The 22812-nt window shown below is 40.3% G+C and overlaps 1 protein-coding gene across 1 annotated transcript; it reads left to right on the forward strand.

The window, feature by feature from the left end:
- Positions 1 to 3810: 3810 nt before the first annotated feature.
- Positions 3811 to 6601, forward strand: si:dkey-172o19.2. The gene is made up of 3 exons (XM_014336853.2): positions 3811 to 4055; positions 4180 to 4243; positions 4737 to 6601. Exon 3 carries the CDS (start codon positions 4741 to 4743, stop codon positions 5824 to 5826), a length of 1086 nt encoding a protein of 361 aa, XP_014192339.1. The 5' UTR covers positions 3811 to 4055; positions 4180 to 4243; positions 4737 to 4740; the 3' UTR covers positions 5827 to 6601.
- Positions 6602 to 22812: the final 16211 nt, after the last annotated feature.

The raw sequence follows: 22812 nt of genomic DNA on the forward strand, positions 1-22812 counted from the left end.
ATGGGGAGGCACGTATGTGCAAAACACTTGTTGCACTTGTGGAAAGATGCATTTGGCACCTGGTGAACACTAGCAAAGTGTAAACACACTTTTAGAACATTTACTTCTCTTTCTTTCTTAGTCACTAAGATCATAATCTCTATCTGTCCACAGTGCATTTGTGATTTACAGGGCTTTGTAGTGAGTGGTACCCCAAAATTCTAATCTACAAGGCATTAAAAACAGATTTGGTAAGACTGGAATTCTCTAGTGAGCTGATCAACTCACAAAGTTGAACGCAGACTGGGCTGTCATATTCTTGTGCATGCATGTTAACATTAGCGCATGTGTTCAGATTTGTGCCATGATGAAAACGAAACATATGCGTGCAGATATATGTAGCACTTTGAGGAGCTGATAGATGGAGAACATGAGAAAGTAGGATGGATGAATAGAGGACAGTTAGTGAATCAAGAAGTGCAGAGGATTAGTAGTGAGGAAGTGAGGACAGCTATGAGGAGATGGAAGAGTGGAAAGGCAGTTGGTGCAGATGACATACCTCTGGAGGTATGGAGGTGTTTTGGAGAGAGGGCAGTGGACATTTTAACCAGACTGTTTAACACAATCTTAGAGAGTGAGCACAGATTTTCGAGAACAAAGGTGATGTGCAGAGCTGGACAGAGGGATAAAGCTGATGCGTCACACCATGTTATAGGAAAGAAGGAGCCCTACAGATTCTTGTTTTGGGAATGTTGGCGGAGGTCAACCATCCAAAGCAACAGAGAGAGTATGAGAGAGGTCAAGAAAGGAGTGCCGGCAGGGTTGAATAGGAAAGGGAAGGTTTAGGAGATAGTAGTGAGACCTGCAGTGATGTATGGTTTGGAGATGGTGATGGTGACACAAAGACAGGAGGCTGAGCTGGAGGTGGCAGAGCTGAAGATTTTTGTTGGAAGCGATCAGGAGAGATAGCTCAGGCTGAGCAGTTTGGAGACAAAATAAGAAAAGCTGAGCAAGGCTGAGATGTTTTGTACATGTGCAGAAGAGGGAGAGTGGATATATTGGACAAAGGATGATAAAGATTGAGCTGCCACGCAGGAGGAAAAAAGAAAGACCTCAGAGAAGATTCATGGATGTAGTAAAGGAGGACGTGCAGAGGGTGGGTGTGATTGAGGAGGATGCTGGGACAGGAGGAAATGGAGGCAGATGATCTGCTTTGGTAAACCCTAAAGCGAGCAGCTGAAAGAAGAAGAATAAGGAATAGAGGTCAACTGGTGTTCTTTGTCACAATCATCGGATGTGATCAACATCTGTTTGAGAATCCTTCTTTCTTAGCCTGCAGCCAGCTGTCTAAACAATTCATGAATCCTTTACGAAATTAATTAGAAATCCTGTCTGTGAGGATAAATGTACTAGTGGTGCACAGGCTGGGTAATTAAAACCTGGAAATGACTAAATCATTAGCTTTTTCAAAAGATTTATTGGTAAAAGGAATACAGCCTTTAACAAATGTTTGAAGGCCCTCCGCATCCATATTTTCGATAAAAATCAAAGCTGCCGGCAGCATGATGTCAGTCGAGCAATCACTGGTACGAAAGAAATACAGATAATGGTCAAACGTTCAAAAGTGTTCTCTCAATTAGACACTGAAGCATTATAAAGCCAACAGGACTTATACTGCTGGCGCTGAGTAATCCACATAAAAGAATCATCTGCAACATGCAGTCAGGATGTGGGTGTTGCCACACACAAACGTGGGAGTGCAACAAATTATGCAGGCCCTTCATATCACAATGTTTTCTAAGCATGCATTTTTTTTTTAACAGTGATAATAAACTATCCTCGAAAAGGTCCAGATTCACACAGTGCTGAGAGACACAGTCGAGTAAATTGGATCGCTGTCTGTCTAAAAAAAAATCAGCCCTGTATTTATTAATAATTTGGATGCTATCATATTTATAACACCTGCTTCCTGTTACTGCTACAAGTTGAGGCTACACTGTAGTCTTCACCTGCATATATGTATATGTGTGTGCGCATGTTTGTTTCTGTGTTTTCTGTGCATGATAGTTTGTCTCTTTTCAAAGCCATCAAACTAATATCCGGGAACCAATACAACCTGACAGGTACTATGTCTTTAAAAATCTGGAGACAACATTCTTACTAAAAGAAGACTGTTGGAACATGAGCGACTGTGGCTGATGCGGTTATGATGAGTCAGACAGAAAACTCTACTGGAGTTTTTAACAAACACACATCTGATAGGACACCCCCTGTGATATGGACAGCCCCCTCACTCTGCACGCTACAAAGAAGTCTTCAGCACCAACTGCAGAAGAGTGATGTTGTACAGTGTGGTTTTCCATTCTGGTTGCTGTTCGGCTTCTGTGTCTTCTCGCGAGAAGCTGCTCTTTTGCAGCCTTTCAAAAGAATACCCAGACTAGAATTAGAATGTGAACAGAAAAGGAGAGGTGGATCATTAGGTTTCACCTGTGCTTCTCAAACTTGTTAATGCTTAGGCAGCTGCCAGGCTGGAGATTTCAGTGCTCTCCGCAGACAACCTAATGTACCCTGGTGCACTTTGCCCCTGTCCCCTGCAGACAGTGATTCATCTCTGGCAGCTCGGGTGAGGCAGGATTCAAACAACAGTCTTCTTGGTTGTGTTATGAAACATTTTGTTTTTTTCACCAATAGACGGACAGGTGGATTTGCCACTCTTAAATGGAAAAATACAACACAAACGAACAACTGGAGAAGAATGAGAGATGTGGGGAATCACGTCTGCACCAGTGAAGATTAGTGACATTGAAAAAGCTAGAATAAAAATCAGGCGCATAACTAAATGGAATTCCACACCATGTGACTAAATTAAATATGGATAGATGAATACTGGGGAGAGACTCGCCAAAGGCACAAAAAAGGGTTTAACGAATCACATTTATTAAAGTAGATTTGTATGTGTAAAATACTCACTGTACAGCTACCTATTTTTGTAGACACGTGTTGAAGTGAACAAGAGTTGTGTGTGTATTGTGGTCATGTTAACATGACCACAACGTCCTGACATTTTAGAATAAAACATTAACACTGCAAGGCACAGATGGTGCTTACAGATTCTAAAGTCCTGCTTTATCAGATGGCTGGAATGAGCAAATCCAGCAATGGGAAAAGAAATTCCCACAATCTGAAGCATTCAGCAGGAATTGCCTCTTGAAATATTCCTTTTAATATAGCAAAAAGGAATTTAAACTGACCGGCAATTTATCCTTCAATGTAATTTGTCTAATTAAAAAAAAAAAAATACAGGGAACGCTAAATTACAAATCTGGACTTTAGTGATTCCCTGCATCCTTCCTGAGGCTGGACTAGTGGATGACTGGACCCATTCAAAGTCCGTCCTGAAATTTAACTGTGAGCACGTGATTAGCAGTTATGTGCGCCATAACCTTCATTTAAGGAGGAGTTACAGGTGCAAAATCCATGAGAAGTTAAAGCTTTTGTTACAGTTCCCGCAGTCTCCATTTGAGAAGATGCGCCACATGCTGAGCAACACCGTGATGTGGAGCGAACTTTTTAATGAAAAAAAAAAAAGAAAGAAAAAGAAAGAAAAAAAAATCTCTAAATCTCTCTAAATGTAGCTCGTGCTTTCTGGGATTTGTTTCAGTGTTTTATTTCATTTCGTCACGTCATTCAAAACAAATAGATAAATACATGTCAAACAAATCTCAAAGTCAAACATAATCATGTCGTAAACCAAACCATGTTTTCTACTAATGAGTAAAGCTTACTGAACAGTGGTGTCACAGTGCGACTGTTCTAGACACGTCGACCGATGTGCTGTAATTTTACAAAAGTAATAAGTAGGACGGTTGATCCAAATCGACTCATTTCAGTAACACCTGTTGGTTAGATCGTGGCCACACACAGCTCTCTTGGACTTCCGCACTCCAAGTTAAAGTTGCCTGATCGGTTTCCACAGAATGAAAGACAGCACAGTGTGATTGGCTATCCGTGTGGCCTATATGTGCGCACCGCCCAGCAGCTCTGCTCTCCACATCACCGCTGATTGTGAGTGAATGGTAAGTTCAGCCCTTTCTCTGTTTCACCCCATGTAACACCCACAAACTTAAAAAAGATTAAGTCACTTTTCCAAGTGCTGCGCGTAAAACTGTATGTCGCTCTTTCTTATGTGTGTGTTTGCAGAGCTGCAAGAGACGCTCAAAGTCCCGGCTTCTAACAGTCCCACAGGTGTCATCCTTCCAATCAGGTCAGTGTCAGTTCAACTTTACGACGCTGTCTAATTCTAAGGCTTTAAAACGTGAACGCTCACATTCAATATGCTCGCGTAAAGTTCCCTCGAGGCTAACTTTTAATGTATCTGTCTTAATCTTAAGAAGGTTAGAAACTGTTTTAAATGAAAAGGCACCGACACTGTCGTATGTGCCGACATCATTTAACGTTGTGGTGGAGTAAGGCTGTTTAGAGTAATGCACATTGAATTTACAGATTATTAACTCGCTTTTCAACGTCAGTAAACTACGCGTTTCGTCAAATGTCTGAAGTACATTCAACTCAAAAATGCTCAAAATAAACGTAAACGAGTTTCATTCACGCAGATTTTTCTCAGCATTAGTTATGAATCGAAACTTATGCAGCAATCATTGCTTTAGGTGATTCAGGTGCAGCTAACGGGGTCAGATTTATGCTTGATGCATGGATGTATGCATGCTGCTTGACTGACACTTGTTTCCCTCCACTAGTGTCATGAGCTCCCCGAAAAGCCCTGACGGTGCCGGGACAGATGCTCCTTGCCAGCCCTCCTCTTCAGTTGAGAGCAGTGGGTACACGGACACGGAGCCTCGGCTCCTGGCTGGGACTCGGTCCTCCCTCCTGGCTCGACGTCTCATGCGCTTACAGGCCTACAGTAGCCACTTCACCCCCGTTACGCGCCGGAAGAGGGAGATGATCCCAGACGATAAGAAAGATGCCAGCTACTGGGACAAGCGACGCAAGAACAACGAGGCGGCCAAGCGGTCCAGGGAGAAGAGGAGGCTGAATGACCTGATGATAGAGGGCCAGCTACTGGCTCTGAGCGAGGAGAACGCCCAGCTGCGGGCTCAAGTCCTTAACCTGCAGTACATCAGTACCCTGAGCATAGAAAAAACCAAAGCACCCTCTCCCTCTGCGACATCAACTGCGCCTGTCCTAGCGCCCACTCTGCCCTTGTCGCCCATACCTCCCCACACCCCTTCTCTCTTCCAGGCAGGGATCAGGGCTGTGCGACAACAGGAAACTGCACTGAACCAGTATGAGTCCAAGCTCCCTTGTTTTGGCTCAACTAGAGGTCTTTTTAATCCACTAAGCCATCGCAATTGTGGGACACAGCCAGGCATCCTTCCTCTCACCGGCTCCGGTGTCCTTTCGCGCCGAGATAGTTTAGGGAGCGGAAGGTCAGGGGAGGTAGGAGTGGATGCCCAGCGCCAGGTCTCCTCCGTCGATGTAATCCCCATCTCTCCCAGTGTATCTTCCCCACCCGTCTCTTCCTTCTCAGCAATCATGTCCTCTCCCGACACTCTCCACCATGCCTCTGCGCTCTCGTACCCACCCCAAAACTGGCTGGTGCCCCAGCTGAACCACTCGGCTGTGTGTAATAATCTTCTTCTGCCCTGGAGGTCCTCCTACCTGGCTCCGTCGGCCGTCTACTCCGGCCTGCCTCTCCACTTACAAGAAAGGCAAAGCCAGGGTGTCGGTGTGGAGGCGCACATTCAGAGGGGGCTGAAGAGTCGGTTCAGCAGTGCAACGCCTGGTTTGTCTCAGCTCGGGATGCATCTCAGTTCTGGGGGACGCTGACTGGACAGTTTAACTGTTAAGGTGTAACTTACAAGAAGTTTTTAAAAAATCCCCAAACTTAACGTGATTCCATATGCGTCCAAATGAGATGTGAGGTGAAGGCTTTTTCAGCTGGTTTTTTTTGTTTGCCAGTAAATATGCAGTCCAAAAAGAATGAAACGTGTGCAGTGGGTCATAATGAAAATATGAACAATTAAAAAACGAAATAAACAGCCTTCACGTGGCCTATATTCCCCGAAAGATCAGCCATGAACAATGTATTTTACCACGAGCTACACGGCACGATTTTCTATGGTTTTATTCTGTTTGAATGAAGCTTTTGCGCTCCCGCTCTTTGTCTGAATTTGTTTTATACAATGAAATATTAATGTATAATGTAATAAACACACAAGCTGTTTTTTTGTTTTTGTTTTTTAATGTTATTCCGGACTTTTCTTTTTCATTCAGATTATTTAATTTCATTGCAGTACAGGTATTTCTTGTACATTTTTACCCTTTGCCAGTGATGAAAAACAAACAAACAAAAAGAAAAACACAGCGACTGCACCAGTGAAACTGTGCGTGCTGACTCGGTATTCCCCTTTATCCCCACTGCGTGATTTCCCAGCACAATTCGACTCGATGGAAAACTGAACGTTGAACCGTTTATTTGTGGGTCAGCAGCTCAGTGAGACACAATCCACCACATTTCAGTGAGACACCACATCTGGGTAATGTTTAAATCTTTAAATGCTATGCTTTTGTTAGAATAGGGTGTTTAATATATGAATGTATATCCATGCATTCGAATAGTACTGTTAGTCATTTTACAATCAAGTATAAAAGTAATGCTTTAAGTCGAAAAGTAAGTATAAAACTCTAAGAATATACTTAGAATATACTCTAAGTATAAAAAGTATTACTTTTATACTTGTCTAAGTATAAAAGTAATACTTTAAGTACAAAATATACTTAGTGTGTGTGTGTGTGTATATAGATATATAGATATATATAGATATCTATAGATATCTATATATATATATAGATATAGATAGATATAGATATAGATATATATATACCAAGTATAAAAGTAATACTTTAAGTATAAAATACGTGTCGTGTGTATATATGTGTGTGCATATATATACACTAAGAACAAAAGTAAGTATAAAACTCTAAGAATATACACACACACACACACACACACACACTCTCTCTCTCTCTCTCTCTCTCTAAGTATATTTTATACTTAAAGTAATACTTTTAAACTTAGTTGTCTAACTAATATCTATCTTTAGTACGCACTCTTGGGAAAATGATTTATTCATAAGGGTCAGTAAATTACATCTGAGATTTTATTTTTAAAATATGGAAATAAAGTCAGGCCGTTAACGTGTAAAGGCAAATAAACAATCAGGAACATTCTGATTTAGGTCTATATCTTAGGTCAAAACGTTCACTGGAAAATCCACCTATAATCCTTCCAGCCTCATAACTTTGGTATTAAATATGCTAACATTAGCGCTTAGAAAGCCTCGTAAGCTTCTGTTCGGTATTTAAGCTCAAATCCACTCTTTGAGTTATGGTTGGCTTTTACAAATGTTTTAAATATGATTATGTGACAGCAGATTGGCTATTAGAAGTACTTTCGGCTGCTCCCTTTCTTATAAAGCGTCACCACAGCAGGGGGGCTCTGCCTGCTTCATTTCTTTTTTTATTTGTATTTTTAAATCCCTTTTTATGCCCTTCTTGATGTAATCCCTCCCCACCCACCAAAAAAAAAGAAAGATCCGGGTATCCTCTCGCAACAGGATCTTTCACTTGTTAGGCGAATGGAGCATCATGTCATCTCTGACCTGCTACGCAGTGCCATCGCAATCGGCTCTTAAATACCCATGCACGATCCCGAAGCCTCCAGCAGAGGGCGCTACAACACAAACGGTGTGGCAGGTGGATTTCGTTTTGTGGAATAATTTCTGCCTCTCCAGTAGTATGTATGCATTTTTCACACATACACCGGTTTTAGAGTAAATAACTAAATAAAGTAAACGTAAACTAATATTAATGCTACCAATATATTCACATCGCATATTTTTATTCAGACTTCAAAGAAAGAATATTATTTTAAATTAAGGAGACCGGATGTTCTATTTTACGTGAGCTTATGTGACATTTGTATGCCTTCTCCTGAAACTCAACACACTCAGACACTGTTCCACATTTTGAGTGGTTTTAGTTTACAAAAGTCAGTACACATAAGTTTTTGAAGAAACTTGTGGTTAAAAAAGAGACGTGCCGATGCATCCCTATTAAAACCCAAAGATTAGTATCAGGCACAGCAGCAGCTGAAATAGCAATAAGGTTTTTTATTGTTAGTCACATCTAAAAAAAATGTAAGAAGACAAGCTCATCATTAAAACAAACTTTTAACCTTCCTGTGACCAGTGCCCAAACTGTGACCTGTATAGTTTGTGCGTTTGTGTGTCATGGGTTAAATTCTTTTCATGGGATATGTCATAAATGACAAACTGGTGACATGACCTATATTGTCAGACAAAATCATATCCTTTGACCCAGATTTAATTTGTTTGGATGTGGTCAACCCAATTCAATCATGGATTTGAACTTTACTCTCCTCTGAATAAATGCTTGACCTCCTTTCTTGAAAAAGGGACGGCCTAAATTAAGGCATCCCAGGTGTTAAAGTTAAAAACAGAAAAAAACGATGACTGAATGTCCTGTTTAACGTACTGGAACTCGTCCGTCATGGCTCGTGATGTCAAATTCATGTCTTTGTGTAAGACACGTTCCAGCTTTGACAAACTGAGTGCGTCTCAGTGTTCGTCCATCCGACACAGAGAGATGGACTGAAAATAAGTTTACGTGCGAGTTTAGAAAATAACATTTTAGCATAAAAGGAACTCTCTTTCAGCCCTTTGAAAAAGAAAGCATTTTTGCCTCCACGTGGACCTCTCGTGCTTATTTTTCTAACATTAAGGACTTACACGCATCACAACAGGAAGCCAAAAATCTGTCTACATGTGACACTGGCTATACATAGAAATGGGCGTTGAAGTAAAATTTCCAGTCACGACAAAAGCATGCATTTTAATTCCTGTGTCAAAGTCATTTTGACACAGGAATTATTATATTATAACAAAAGATTCTAAATTTGGACAAGAAGAAGATTAACTGAGCAGAGGCTTGAAATACACTCTCATAAGTCACAAACACTTCTGCATTTTCTGCGAATCTGAGGTGCCAAAGATTTATTTAAAAGTCACACATAAAGTTTTAGTCACGTCTCCTCACACTTATGCTTTACACTAAATATCTGAACAACACAGAACTGATGGTCATATCATTACCTGGCTGTTGTGGCTTTTATCTCTAAAACGTCTCATATTACTAAGACTGCCGCAACTACTGCTGCGCCCAAGCTTTTCTGGAACGAGACATCAGGTATGTGACTGAATTTTAACATGTGGTTAAAACATTTCACTGAGCAAAGTATCATAGTACAGCTGCAGTATGAACAAAATGCTGTAAAGACGCTAACAATGCATTTACTCTAGAGATTTAAAAAAAATCATATAGCTTTACTAAACTCTAGGGCATTAGATGCATGTTTTCATTTAGTTTTGGCATGCTATCGACCAAATATGCCTAAAATTGAAAGCAGCATCATACAGGGGAGACCCCTGTGTGGGCAAGCCACTACCACCACAATATGATCGACATCAAGGAAAGCAGTCAGACACTTTTCATGCGACAACAGAGGTGGACAGCCAGAGTTAAAGACAGGAAAACAGCGCGTTAAAAAAGGCTGAGAGCAAAGCAAAAAAGAGAGAGGTGAGTGGGTAGGACTGAAAGCAACAAAGTATTATGATCCCCACTCGACTCATATGTGCATTAATTGCTTGACAGTGTCTAACAGAAGAGTTCGGCACTCTAAGTTGTACATTAGGGCAAGAGCGAGACCTCTCTGAAACAGTTCACTGGCAGCTCGACGGCAGCAGATCTTGTGGATACGCTTGCAGAAGGTAAGGCCTGAAGCACATTTTCTCACATATACTGGCACTGACCATGTATGTTAAAAGTAAAAAGACCGAATGAAGGAAATGGTTGAGGTGTTAGTGACCAAGGGACGGACATTTATCAACGCGTGCACAACTGGTCTTGCTGTGATCACAGCAAAACATAACTGTGTATTCTGTGATATTGTCAGCTCAGCAAACCTTTGAATCGTTTCACTTCACTTGCGACCAAAAGCAGAATTAAGCAGCCAGACTTGTAAAGTGTCATTTTCTTAATTCAAAATGAAATCAGGTATTTATTCTATATTCTATTATCTGGTGACAGTTGTTTGAGGAAGAGGAAGTGTTTGCACTGTGTAACTATGCGCAAGAGGAGCACAGTTGTGTACATGGAGCTTCTCTACAGCAAACGCCGTATTTCTGTTAGCTGTATTTTTTTAAATAATCTACCAAGGTTAGGAATAAAAAATACTTTTTGATGTTCTGCAATGACCTCACAGTTATATCAGAATATGAACGCTCTGAAGGTTATTTAGCTATCTCAGAAAAAACGAACGTTTGTTTCATGAAAGGTGAAAAGATATACAAAGTTAGAATAGAGCACAGAACAACAGTAAGATATGATGTTGGATGATCTATAGCTCATGTGAATTGCTGTATGTCATCCCTGCAGTTGTGTTTATGTGAGTAATTCAGTTTGTATCTGTATGTTTCTCTATTTGCTAGTGGAATTATTCAAAAAGTCCGGGATGGATTTGCATGAAAATGACCAAACGTGGGGCTCGGCCCAACTCAGAGATCGTTGACTTTTGAAGCCGAGCTAGCTCCGCATGCAGATCCCCATTTTTGGAGGGATTCTTTACCATTGCGAGGGAAGGCGAAACTGGATACTTCGTGCAATTTTAGCAAATCCGTATTAAACTGAAGTCTTAAAAAATGGGACAACTAATCGTGATGTTCTCAAAAACAATGTCACGAATGAATCGCTTCTGATCCAATCAATTCGACCATGATGTGGAGGAAAATGTCTTGGCCCGCTCTTAGATGCTGCGCTGTCCTGTAGATATGAGAAAGTGGGAGTTTTTAAACATTTATTAATTCATAAGTTACCAATCCATCATCGTGCATACTTCTCAGACTAAGAAGTGGTCTCACCCAAAGCTGAACATTTTTAATAAAATTCTACTTACTGCAATGACGATACCCGCGTCTTGGTCGCTTAGTAATATTTTACACGTGATATAGTTGGGACATTTTGCCCGTATGAAGCCTGAGTTTGATCGGAGCTGCAAACATCACAAGTTTGCAGAAAGTGAAAGTGTGTTTTATGAAAGCATAAAATGATTTTACTAGTAAGTGAAGGTTCACTGTCCACTCAGAAGTAAATAAAGGTCAAGCACTTTGGTAGCAGCGGTTGCTAGTAACGCTCGCTATGAGCAACCGGAAGACTTCAAGTATAAATCCAAAAGGTTTCAAAAAGTAGTGCGATCACAAGTCTAGCACATTTATGCAAATTTTATAGCCAGTCATGAAGCTAAATGTTTATTTTGTGATACGAATCCTAATTTGTGACACTTGAATAATAAAATGTTTATGTCGGTATGGCTGACTAAACAATGAGGAAAAAATATTTTTCACGTAAAGTCAGGAAAATTACAAAAAAGGCAGAACGCCTGATGTTTCGGAACATATTTACTGCATGCAAAGCATTGTGAGGATGGTAGTTTGTATTTTATCTGCTCATCAAGAAATGCATTGCATTACAAGACGGTTAAAAGCAAGAACGGAGGCGAGTTCTTTATCCACCCAACAGGGAATTCTCTCATACTAATGGCAGTTTCAAGGTGATGTGAATAGAGTACATTGAGGTGGAAAGCCACAGAATATGGACTGACCAACTTTTCCTATGAGCACTTATTTTAACAAAGCTTGGCAGGCTACAGAGCAACACAACAACAGATGTTAGAGTGTGAGAAAACGGATAGACACCAAAAGAAGAAGTCTGAGAGTTCCTTACTAAAAAGCAGGCGGGCTATAATTAGTCGATAAGAAACAGGTGCAAATGTGCAGCAGAGTAGAGAGCGGGGTTGGCCTCAAGAGAGATTTCACTCAGGAACCCTCTCTTTTTTTATTTTCTCTTTGTCTGTGTCTTCCTTTGTGATTATTGTTTTCTCTCTTCCTGCTGTTGCTTTTCTTTTTTTTTTTTTAATGTACAACAAGTAGTTTTTGTGTCAGACACCAGTTTGCAGGTGTGCACGTTCTCACACAGAAACACACGGGGTTTCTCTGGGCAAAGGTTTGAATATTTTTAACCAATGTGTACTCTCACCACTACACACGGTACATGGCCTCTTTGAAACTACAGTTTTGTTGCCTCTGGCAAAGTCTGACTGTACGGTCACTCGACATGCTAAGAAAGTACTTTCATTTTGTACAACTGAAATAAAAAAAGGCCATTCTACAGCCTTGCAGGGCATTGCACGGTAAGTAATAAGCTGTGAAGTTATTGTTTGCATTTAAGAGCATGCTATATGTGTGACATCCTGAGTGACAGCTTTTTTTGCAGCTCTTCTATGAGGTGTCACAATTGACTACTATCATAAAGTACTGTGCAGTGTACGATTAAAAAAAACCACTTATCAGGTATTATATTGTGAGCAAGAATAAGGTGTGAATGAAACATCAATGAGTTAAAAGAGATAAGTGTAAGCCTAGCCTGTATGAGTCTATGTGTGTTTCTGATTGCACGTACAGGAGGCTGGCTGTGGTTTTTAACACATTGTTCACCCATCTTGCACAGCTTCCCATAAAAACCACCCACAAACCCACGTGAATAAAAGATAATTCATTAGCAGCAGTCAGTATTCCTCCTATTCTATTCATTTAAAGAAGGATTCGAGGTAGATGTACAGCAAAATGGACAAACTCTTACTGGCTGCACGTTTGTTCACGCAACAAAGTGACGCACAAAGATGAAAGTGCTGGAGAGGGGAAGCAGTGACTAGAAGGACAAGGCGATCAAAGAGGAAGATGAGGGGGAGACAAAGTGAGAAACATGAAGCATTGTTTGACTTCACGTTAACTAAAGATACCTATGCGTAATTTGCATACGCCGAGCTTAGGTCACCTCAGCTGAACTAAAAGCCGCTTGGTGCGACAGCATCTTCTCGGTCGCGTAAAACCTCGCGTGAAAAGTTTCCGTTAAGAAGCGTTTTATTTGGTTTCACAGATATAAAAGTAAAAAGAGAAAGGCTCGACGAGTATTTTTATTTGGTTTTGACAACACAGATCTGTAAAATCACAAATGCAAACTCTTCTAATTTGGCTCCTCATCAGCCATGATGCAGACAAAGCACGCTGATGACTCAGTATGGAATATGGAGCTAACACACAAAGCCACAATCTTGCCATTCTATGTATTGTTTCCAGCCTTATTATTTTCATATGTTTCATATTGAGACAGGTAGGTGGTGAGGCTAGTTCAGGAAAGGGGGTTGTGGGTCTCGAGGTGCTAGACAGAGTGTAATAAAGTACTGAACTGTAATAGCCTCTAAATATTTTTGGAGAGGAAAAAAACATAATGGTATGAAAATGGTCTGCCATAGATGGACAGCCTCTACAGGCACGTGCAGCATTTTATACAATTATATCCGATTTTTTAAAAAGCCCTTTATATCTGAACATTAGCCATTTATATGCTTAAAGCGAGACAAACAAACACAAAGTTGCAAATACACAAAGTATATGTGCCTCTATTACTCAACACATTATAAGATTAGGGACTAGCACTGCAACAGCATGCCGTTGTCATCAGCGGCTAATCTGTTTTCTCAGTGGTGCGATTAAACAGCTTGCCCTAACAATGTGACAAAAATATGGAGAAGTGTCTGCTGTTTTCTTTAACCAGACCCTGAAACTGCATCCGTAAGTGTAAGAATCCAAATGTAAGACATATTCAGATTATAAATGTGTTTAATGACAAGAATCACTCAGAGCGTTCAAACCTTCACCGAGGCAGCTCGCTCTGTGCGCGCGACTTCCTTTTAAGGGACTAGGATTGCATTTGGTGTATGTTCACCTTGTTTTCCTCGTTCCTTTAAAATGCATTTAAAATATGTAATGGATAACGGGTACTGATTTGTAAATAACTAACTATATTCTGCAGCATATCTCTGATTAGCTCATTCTCTCTCTTGACGATACTTTCTTTAAATATTCAACATATTTGAGGATCATCTTGAAAGAAAGGCAGATATGAAATTAAAAGTGAGATCAGAGGTCAAATGTGACGTGATATTTGGATGCAAACGATACTCAGAATCCTCAAATACCACAATCATCTCCTAAATGTTGTCAGGACAAACAGGCAGCAGAATTTTAAACATAAGACATTTTACTGAAGTTTGACCTTGAAGAAGAGGTCAGAAGTCCAAAGTAATATTTTGAATCCCCCTATATCATTTCTCATATTCCCTTATGCTGTCAATATAAACAACGGTAATTAGAAACAGTTTTAAACAGCTCTACGCAGCATTATTATCACGTCGACTTATCTATTGACCTTGAAGGAGAGGTCAGAGGTCAAATGTGACATATTTTAAATCTTCACACGGTACTTTCTATATGTTGACAGCGCACAGTACAGCTGTAAGGATACAGGAAATCGTCATGTTATTTGAAAAGAACCTCAAAGCATAAATATTTTGTGGTTCCTGTTTGTTTAATGTAAAGCTATATCTATAATTACCTCCACCAAGGACGTTTTTGGTAGCGTTTGCACATGCGTCATTCTGTAAACGTGATATTTCAAAACGTCTTTATTGAATTCTGACCAACCTTTGCAGGAGTGTAGAGCGGTGTCACATTGACAGTTCGTTAAAATTTCTCTCATTATTCATTAAAAAACTGCAGAGTAGTTTCCTGATAAAGAACTCATTGCTTACTCAGCTGCTCGCTTCAGCTCCACTAACTGCTCTCCTCTATTCGATTTCAGGTCTCTGTTGTGACTCGCTCTTCATTTAGCATGGAGTCCCTACCGCTAGCTTTTCACGGGGGCCAAGAAAACCATGTTTTACACATGGAAAACGATCTGGTACGTAAAGGACCCCGTCGCAAGAGGGAGTTCATACCTGAAGAAAAGAAGGATGAGCTCTACTGGGAGAAACGTCGCAAGAACAACGAAGCTGCCAAGCGGTCACGGGAGAAGAGAAGGATGAATGACTATGTGCTGGAGACTCATCTCATGGCTCTGAAAGAAGAAAACGCCAGGCTCAGTGCTGAGTTAATGGCCATCAAGCTTCACTTTGGCTTGGTTCACCCTGCAGCGTACACAGGCCAACAAAGTAATCCACTGCAATGCCATTTCAACAGCAGCAGCCAGCCTGTAAGCACCACCAGCACCCACCAACAATCCCTGCAGAGAAACTACTACTGGGGTGGTAGAGACTCTTCTGTCCTGCCCAGTCACCAGCCTTCTAACTCCTTTCTGATCCCTGCATACGCCCTTCATACGATGAGAGGCTATTCGTATTTCAACAGACCAGCTACTAGCGGCTCTGGCATCCTCAAGCCCCTTGTGCTTCCTCGAAATCTCCTGCCAACCCATTCCCCTCATCCCATAGGTCCTCTACTGAAGCCCATGGCAACAAGAACCCCCTCAGATGAAGAGGAGGAGCAGCAGGTTCCAGGGCTGCTGTCCATGTCTTGCCCACCTCCGCCTCATAAAATCATCGCCAGAGCAGGCAGAGCCCATTCTCCACAAAGACAATACATGTCTGACTGACTGTGAAACACAGAAGGACGAATCTAGCGTACAGCTTCATCGACCAAGAAACAAATGTGTTATTTCTTTTTCAGTACTGTCATACATGCCTGCTGACGATGTAACGTTATTGCTGGGAACTAACGGCTCAAGGTGCGCAGCCCTTTCAAAATGAGAACTTTTCAAGTGTGTGCAGCATGCAAACCTCCCCCCCTCTCCACTTTTTGTTCCTACAGAATCATCTGTCAGCTCTAAGTTGCTGACCATTCCCATTGCAGCCACATAAAGAACATTCTAAAGTAGGAGTACAATTTTTTCCATACAGTCCATTCATGCTGTTTAACTTCACAGAACACGATGCTGTGGTGTTTGTGCAGTTCGCTGTTTGGTACTTTCCTGAGAAAGTATATAAAGACTAAAATGCACACAGAATTGGGCGGGTAGCCACATGTGGGTCAGTGACGATAACAACACACGCTCACCTTTGCCCACCACTCTCAGTTCAGAAATCTGTTAATGTTATGCAAAACTGTGACTGAGCTACAGATGTGTGTCCGGTGTCACGATGTTTCACTGGTGTTAATGCAGAATTTACAATTAAACTTCTCTGTCATCATATCACACACTGCCTTTACAAACTGTAGGCCACAGTCTGCCTCCAAACGGAAAGAGTGAAGTATAAGATGACCTGTTTTCCTGTGCGAGCAGATGTAGTCATGTTCTTCCATACTGTGCCCACAATTTGTTTTTATTGTTCCATTAACCTTCAGAACCCTGACATTGTTTTTAATATTTTTACACGCAAAATTGATTAAAACAGATGAATAACAGCATTTTGAACAAAGTCTTTGCTTTATTCTTTGACACAGTGCTCACAAAGATTAAAAAACACTTCTCTGACTTGAACCATGAAGATTGCCCACCCCTGGGCCTCTGTGTCCATGCTTAAGGTTTTTTGGGGCTTTGCTAATAAAGTGTGACAGTCTAACCTCATAGAGATAAAAACAGAACTATTGCATAGGATTTACAAAAACAGTAGCTGTGACCCCTTTCTTGGATTTGGCTTGTGTTTCAGTGTGTTTTTGAGTCAGCAGCCAGCCACCCCGGCTGTAGCAGGTTGCTGGCTCATTGCCTGACAGTGCTGCTGGCCAGGCAGGCAGCCAGTCCCAGTGGCTCAAAGACAAACTCAAAGAAACATTCAGTGTCAACAGAGAGACAGCAGCTGACTGCAGATGAACTCTTTTTATAATATCACACTACTTTAAAATAACTTAACCAGCTATTTAACATCAATTACGAAGCAACATCAGATAAGCAAAAGTAAATTGAAACTGGGACTGCATTCAATAAAGAGTGAGCAATAGAAATCCCACCTGTTTGCTTGCTTCTTATTTGTCATAATTGTCTCTCACGGGTAACGCCTAACTTTGTTATCAGCAGACATCCAACTGAAATAACAGGCAGCTGTTATTCCCCTTAAGCTATTAGCTGGGTTATATTTCTCATCAAGAGTACAGCCAACAGGAGTCTGACGGACAGCTAGCAAGCTATAAGCTATTTTTTTTTAGCCTTTTTCAAATAGGAACAGTGGACAGAAAGAAGGGGGAGGCATGCCGCAAATTATTTTTACGCGCCCTCAGCCATACGGCATTGTGGTCGCCGACTCATCCCAGTGAGCTTAAGCAGCGCAGGAAGCTACTGATCTGGTGGCTAAACAAACCTTCCATGTAGTTAAAACAGAGAAAATGTGGTAATTTCAGAGTGAGATGCACTTACAGGTTTTTAAAGCTGCCGAAGTACTCGTGGTGCTCTTTAAGCATTTGTGGACATTAGATTAAACAAATAAAATAAAAAATAAAGCACCGGAGGGATTTTTTTCCTAAATAACTTTGTTTTACCTCTGGGCTACACACAGCCAGGATTATGTTTTAGCTGATCACCAGTGGTTCTGATCTATGAGATCTGTTATTAAGACTAGTTTATGATATATTGTTTTCTTTTTTGTAGTGGTGAAATTGAAGTGATCAGAAAAAACACTAAATAAAACTTGGCTTTCTAAAAATAGTTTTGTATGAACACAAAACTATTACAGCAAAGCTGCACTGCTATAGTGGTCAAGGGACCAGAACAGCAACTTCAATTTCAAGGGCTGCAGGGAGGTGGGGGTGGCCTAAGTTTATATTTGGTGAAACCCTGATTGAGATATACTGGTGACTTCAGTTACATCAAATGAAAGCAAGCAAGTTACAGTAAAGCAACATATAGCATCATACGTGTCACCACAACTGCAGACAAAGTCCGAGCTGTGACCTCAATCACAGCCTCGCTGGGTCAGCCCAGCCAGAGCAAGTGCTCTAAACAGAGATCTGGTTGCTGTATGACAGTTTGATCTTTTGAAAAGAATAATGAGCAATGAATGAATCATGATTATTTCTCCTCTCTGTACTGGTTACATATCAATATAGTAATCAGTATATTATCATTAGACTGGTCCAACACAATAACTCAAAGGCCCAGAATTTTCCATTTGCACACTGTCATCACAGTCAGGCATACTGAAATACTACTACATATAAAAACAGTGCAGAATTATATCTGGGTTATATTGTTTGTTTGTTTTTATTCAGTGGCAGACAGGCTCCCGTGAGACTTCATGCCTCTCAAACATAAAGAGCAGACACTGTTTATTTTCTATTTAGTAACTTCTATAATTATCATGTACAGAACTACTGCATATAAAATTAGCAGAGACATACTGAAATGCTGTAGGCTATATTTTATAAGCATATTTGCTGCCTATTAGTTTCCATTTGTCTGTAGATTTTTCTCACATCGAGTTTTAGTTTATGCTCTTTGGTTTAGCTTCTGTTTGACATTTTGTGTCTTGTTTAGTATTTTCGTTGGACTGGAGTTTTATTACTGTTCGACTCCTTGTGTTTAGTACCCTCTTGTATGTTATGTGATTCCCCTTTTAGTGACTTCCTGTTTTCTTCTGTTAGTTATTAGCCTCTTGTGCCTCACCGTTGGTTTGTCTTTCCTTGTTATTGTCTTAATTTGTTTCAGCTGTGCGTTGTTACCCTGCTGCTTGTACTCTTCTTGATTACTTTGTGTTTATGCGTAGCCTCAGTTTCCCTTTTTCCTTCTTCCGGGTGTCTGTCAATGTGCCATTGTGTGTTCCTGCTTAGTTACCCCATTTTGGATTTTTATATTCTCTGCATCCGACCTTATTTATCTTTATTTGTTCTTTAGCGTAAATTTTGAGTCTCACATTTAGGTGCTGATCCAGCAGTCAGTGATACCATATTTATAGCCTGAAATACATTTTCCAATAGCTTTAGAGAAAACGGCTTTTGGTCTTCATATTTGTGCATGTTACATTTTTATTATTTTTTAAAGGTAACATATTAGACTGTAGCCTAAAAGTAAAACAGTGCTGGATGAGCAACCATCATTTCAACTTCATATCTAACTAAAAATAGAAAACTAAGTGAAGAGAAAACTGGGTGAGCATTTTGCAGCTATTTAGTTTAAGTGGCAGCAGGTCAACAACATGATTGGGTATAAAGATCGGCAAAAATTTAGCAATCTGGAAAAAACACAGAACTATTTTAGAGGGATGTTTCTCTATGTACAAATTCAAAGTGAAATTTTACAGCTAAAATAATGAAAATCTGATTATCTAACATCTTCTGAGAATCTTCTGAGAATCTAGAGAAATCTCTGTGCAGGAGGCACACGGCTGAAAGTCTGCACTGGATCACTGTCATATTTGGGTCCTCGTGCAGCACTACATAAAAACAAGGATGATTCTGTCATTCTGAATGAGTGCACGGGCTCGTGAACACTTCCAGAAACGCTGCTGTCTCCTCTGGACCAGAACTAAGGCTGGGCTTCAGTGGAAAGCTGTTCTGTGGTCAGATGATTGACGTTCCCGAGCCCGTGTGGTACAGAATCAATTAGTCGTGTCATGTTATACACACGTATCTTTTCCTTTATTGGTTTTTGACCTTGTCTATTGTGTTCAGAAGTTTTTCTAGAATCTTTGAGTCGTTTAAGCATCACAGATGATAAATTCACCAATTTTATGTTGACAAGGCCTTGTCATACATTGCTGAACTCATGCCCACACAGTGTTTTTGCAGCACGGGGAAATCCTTTTAGTTCTCAGAAACTCCATCCCTCTGACACTGACAGTTAACTTCAGTTAGTAGTGAGATATTCCAGAGGATGTTTTTTGAAGTATTACACAACTTTCCCTCCCTTTTGGCGTCACAGTTCTAAATTTCTGGAAATGAACACATATTTTTCAAAACACATTGGAAATGTTTCAGCTGTGTTGTTTTTGTAGTATGACTACAATATGAATGATATGCATCTAAGTGTGTTCTTTTATTTGCATCTCAGTGTGTATTTTTCCATGTTGCCTTTATTGATTTATTTCTGTATTATTCATATTAGAACCACAGTTTTTGACATGCAGCCATCGGTGGTTGCTGGTAATTCTTTGTGCGACCTGCTGGCGTGAAAGAGCGTGCTAATCTACAAGTACTTTAACCACTTTATGTTGTGATATAACTGAAAACAATTTGAACTGTTTGAACTTGATCGTAGACTTTTTATTCCAGTCACAGTAGCAAACTAAATCATCATAACACTGACAAACACAGGTATCAATAAATGTCATCTCACTACTAGTTAAAATCTAAACCAGTACAAAAATGACAATTCCCAAGACAAATCACCATTCTGAGATGACACATTGCAAACACTAACTAGTACTGATTTGCACACTTTTCTCGTTCAACTCTCAGTCATATGCTAGCTCAGTAATCAACAGTAATCTATTAAACTTTTGAGAAACTCTTTATCAGAACATGTGTGAAGGTTTGGGGATTTTGAAGCAAGAAACTAGGCTCAGTTTAGCTGCCCTGCACTTGTTCTCTACTTAAACTAGAACCTACGCTTGCAAATTGTTACTTTCCTCTTTTTTCACCCTCACCCTCACCAACGAGCAGCTGTGGCAGGAGACACTGTACATCGGAAGTCTTTGTTCAAACTAATGATTCAGATGTAAGATCTTGCCTTAAACTTGTGTGAAATGCAACCTTTGAAACGTTTTGTGGGGCACAGAATTTGGATAATGAATGCAAATACATATTTATTACGCACAAATTGACAGGTGCATAGTGCAGGTGTGCTTTTTGAAGAGCTTATCAGAAGCGCTGCAAGCAAATGAAAAGCGGCGCACATGTCGCAGCAGGTGAATTGTTTTTTATAACAACTGCTAACCACTGCATTCCCATTTAGACCACCACACCTCAACAACATGGTAGCAAAAAAACGTGTGATTACGACCCCCCCCACACACACACACACACATGCACACACCCACTGTGTTACATCATTTCAGCCACTTTATGCTTGTTCCCATGGTACGGATGGAAATAACCTTGCTGAAGCAGAAGCTGGGTATCTCTGTGTTAAAGTGCATTCTGACATCATTTCCTCTGGCAACCAAATGAAGAAGGTAGTTCAGGGCAGGGTTTTAACACGCTCTGTATTTTGCCACTTTTGTCTACTCCAAATAAATTAATAAATGGTATAAATGCAAGGCAGACCCAACTGAGTAATGATGTCATTTCACACTAATTCTGGCATCTAAAGCAGGTGATGACACATCTGACATGTTCATTATGTCTCTTCAGAGACCGCCGAAATCTGCATAGGTAGCCACAGTCAGTGCTCAGCAAAGGCGGAAGGAGTTTCAGGTATATTACTTTGAAGTTACAAATGAAAAAAAAAACTGTCATAATAATTTGTTTTCAAAGAAAATGTAACAATTTAAAATTCAATTTCAACAAGTTTTTGTTAAAATCCTATCTTGACTGTAAATAGCAGAATAATATTTAACACGGAAGCCTGTTTTTATCTATTCGCATAAACGCTATTGATTCGATTGCAGCAGGTGTCTTGAAGAATAAAAAGCTAATTATCAATAAGTCCTTTCTCTTTTACATACAGTACCTACATAATCAGCTACTCGATAATTAAAAAAAGAAAAACAAATGTTATTATATACCAAAATTCTTGTTCATGGTCACTTTTTTCAGATATCTTCCCCTGCGTCAGGCTAAGAGGTGTATATAGGTGAGACATCACTAGAAAGACCTGAGAGAAAGAGGGGACAGTCATAACAAACGCACAGGCTTCCACACGTGTGACACAGATGAGCGGTAAAGGTATTCTCATTCCTAGTATAAAAACGGATGAGATGTGATGATCAAAATTTAACAAGAACGTAACGATCAGAGGTGACTCATTGTAGAGTCATTGTAGGTGCAAAAACCATTCACTTTCACATGTGCCTTCAGAGGTATGAAAAAAAAACCTTATAAGGCGAGATGAGTCACTCTAGTCTGTATTCTTGATAAGTAGCCAAGTGTTAGACTGGTAAACACAGAAAAATTCTTAAAGTGTGAATGACACCCCCTCCCCCCCTCCAGGGGATGGATATGTCTGATATGCATTGGGGGTAAACTGCTTATACGTCTAGTTCTGAGGAACGCTTCTCTTCTCTGCATGTTTTCAAACATTTTGTGGTGGTTTGAGTGGTTTCAACAGTTGGGGGCACAAACATGGTGCGATTATGATAAATACCTGTGGGTGATTTTGGACTCACGTTTATGGGAAAAGCTTTTGAAAGATAATGCTCACCTTGATGTCATCTGGGCTAAGGGGCAGTAAACGTGTGGCGTGTTTTTGTCAACACATTTGCAAATGTAGGATCTTATGACCTGTTTGCTCACCTTTATACAAAATAAAATCTATAGTTTTGTTGTTGTTGTTGTTGTTGTTTTGCAGATGAACTCCAGATATATTTTGAGACCCTATTTTTTTAAAAAAGGAGGAAAATTTGATAGAAAATAATACAGGCCTATGAGTAAAAGCAAAATGCGTCTTACATCACTGAAAGTTTCAGTATATGTGTACTGCAGGCTTCAGCTTTCCACGTGACATCAGTGTAATTTAAATACTGAAACCCTCATGGCTTCCAGAGTAGCAATGATGCCACAGATCTTGAACATAAACGTGTTAAAATCAAATTTATAAATATACTTGTTGTTCCTACAGTATTTAAAAGTAGAACGGGAGGCAGAGCCTTCAGTTTTCAGGCCCCTCTTCTGTGGAACCAGCTTCCAGTATGGATTC

This window comes from Haplochromis burtoni, unplaced genomic scaffold (genome assembly GCF_018398535.1).
Source record: "Haplochromis burtoni strain Fernald_Lab_line unplaced genomic scaffold, NCSU_Asbu1 Contig_13, whole genome shotgun sequence".
In the NCBI taxonomy this organism is placed as follows: domain Eukaryota; kingdom Metazoa; phylum Chordata; class Actinopteri; order Cichliformes; family Cichlidae; genus Haplochromis; species Haplochromis burtoni.

Bases quoted from the DNA above. Each gene is read 5' to 3' on its own strand.
- si:dkey-172o19.2 (XM_014336853.2), top strand. From the start codon at position 4,741: ATGAGCTCCCCGAAAAGCCCTGACGGTGCCGGGACAGATGCTCCTTGC.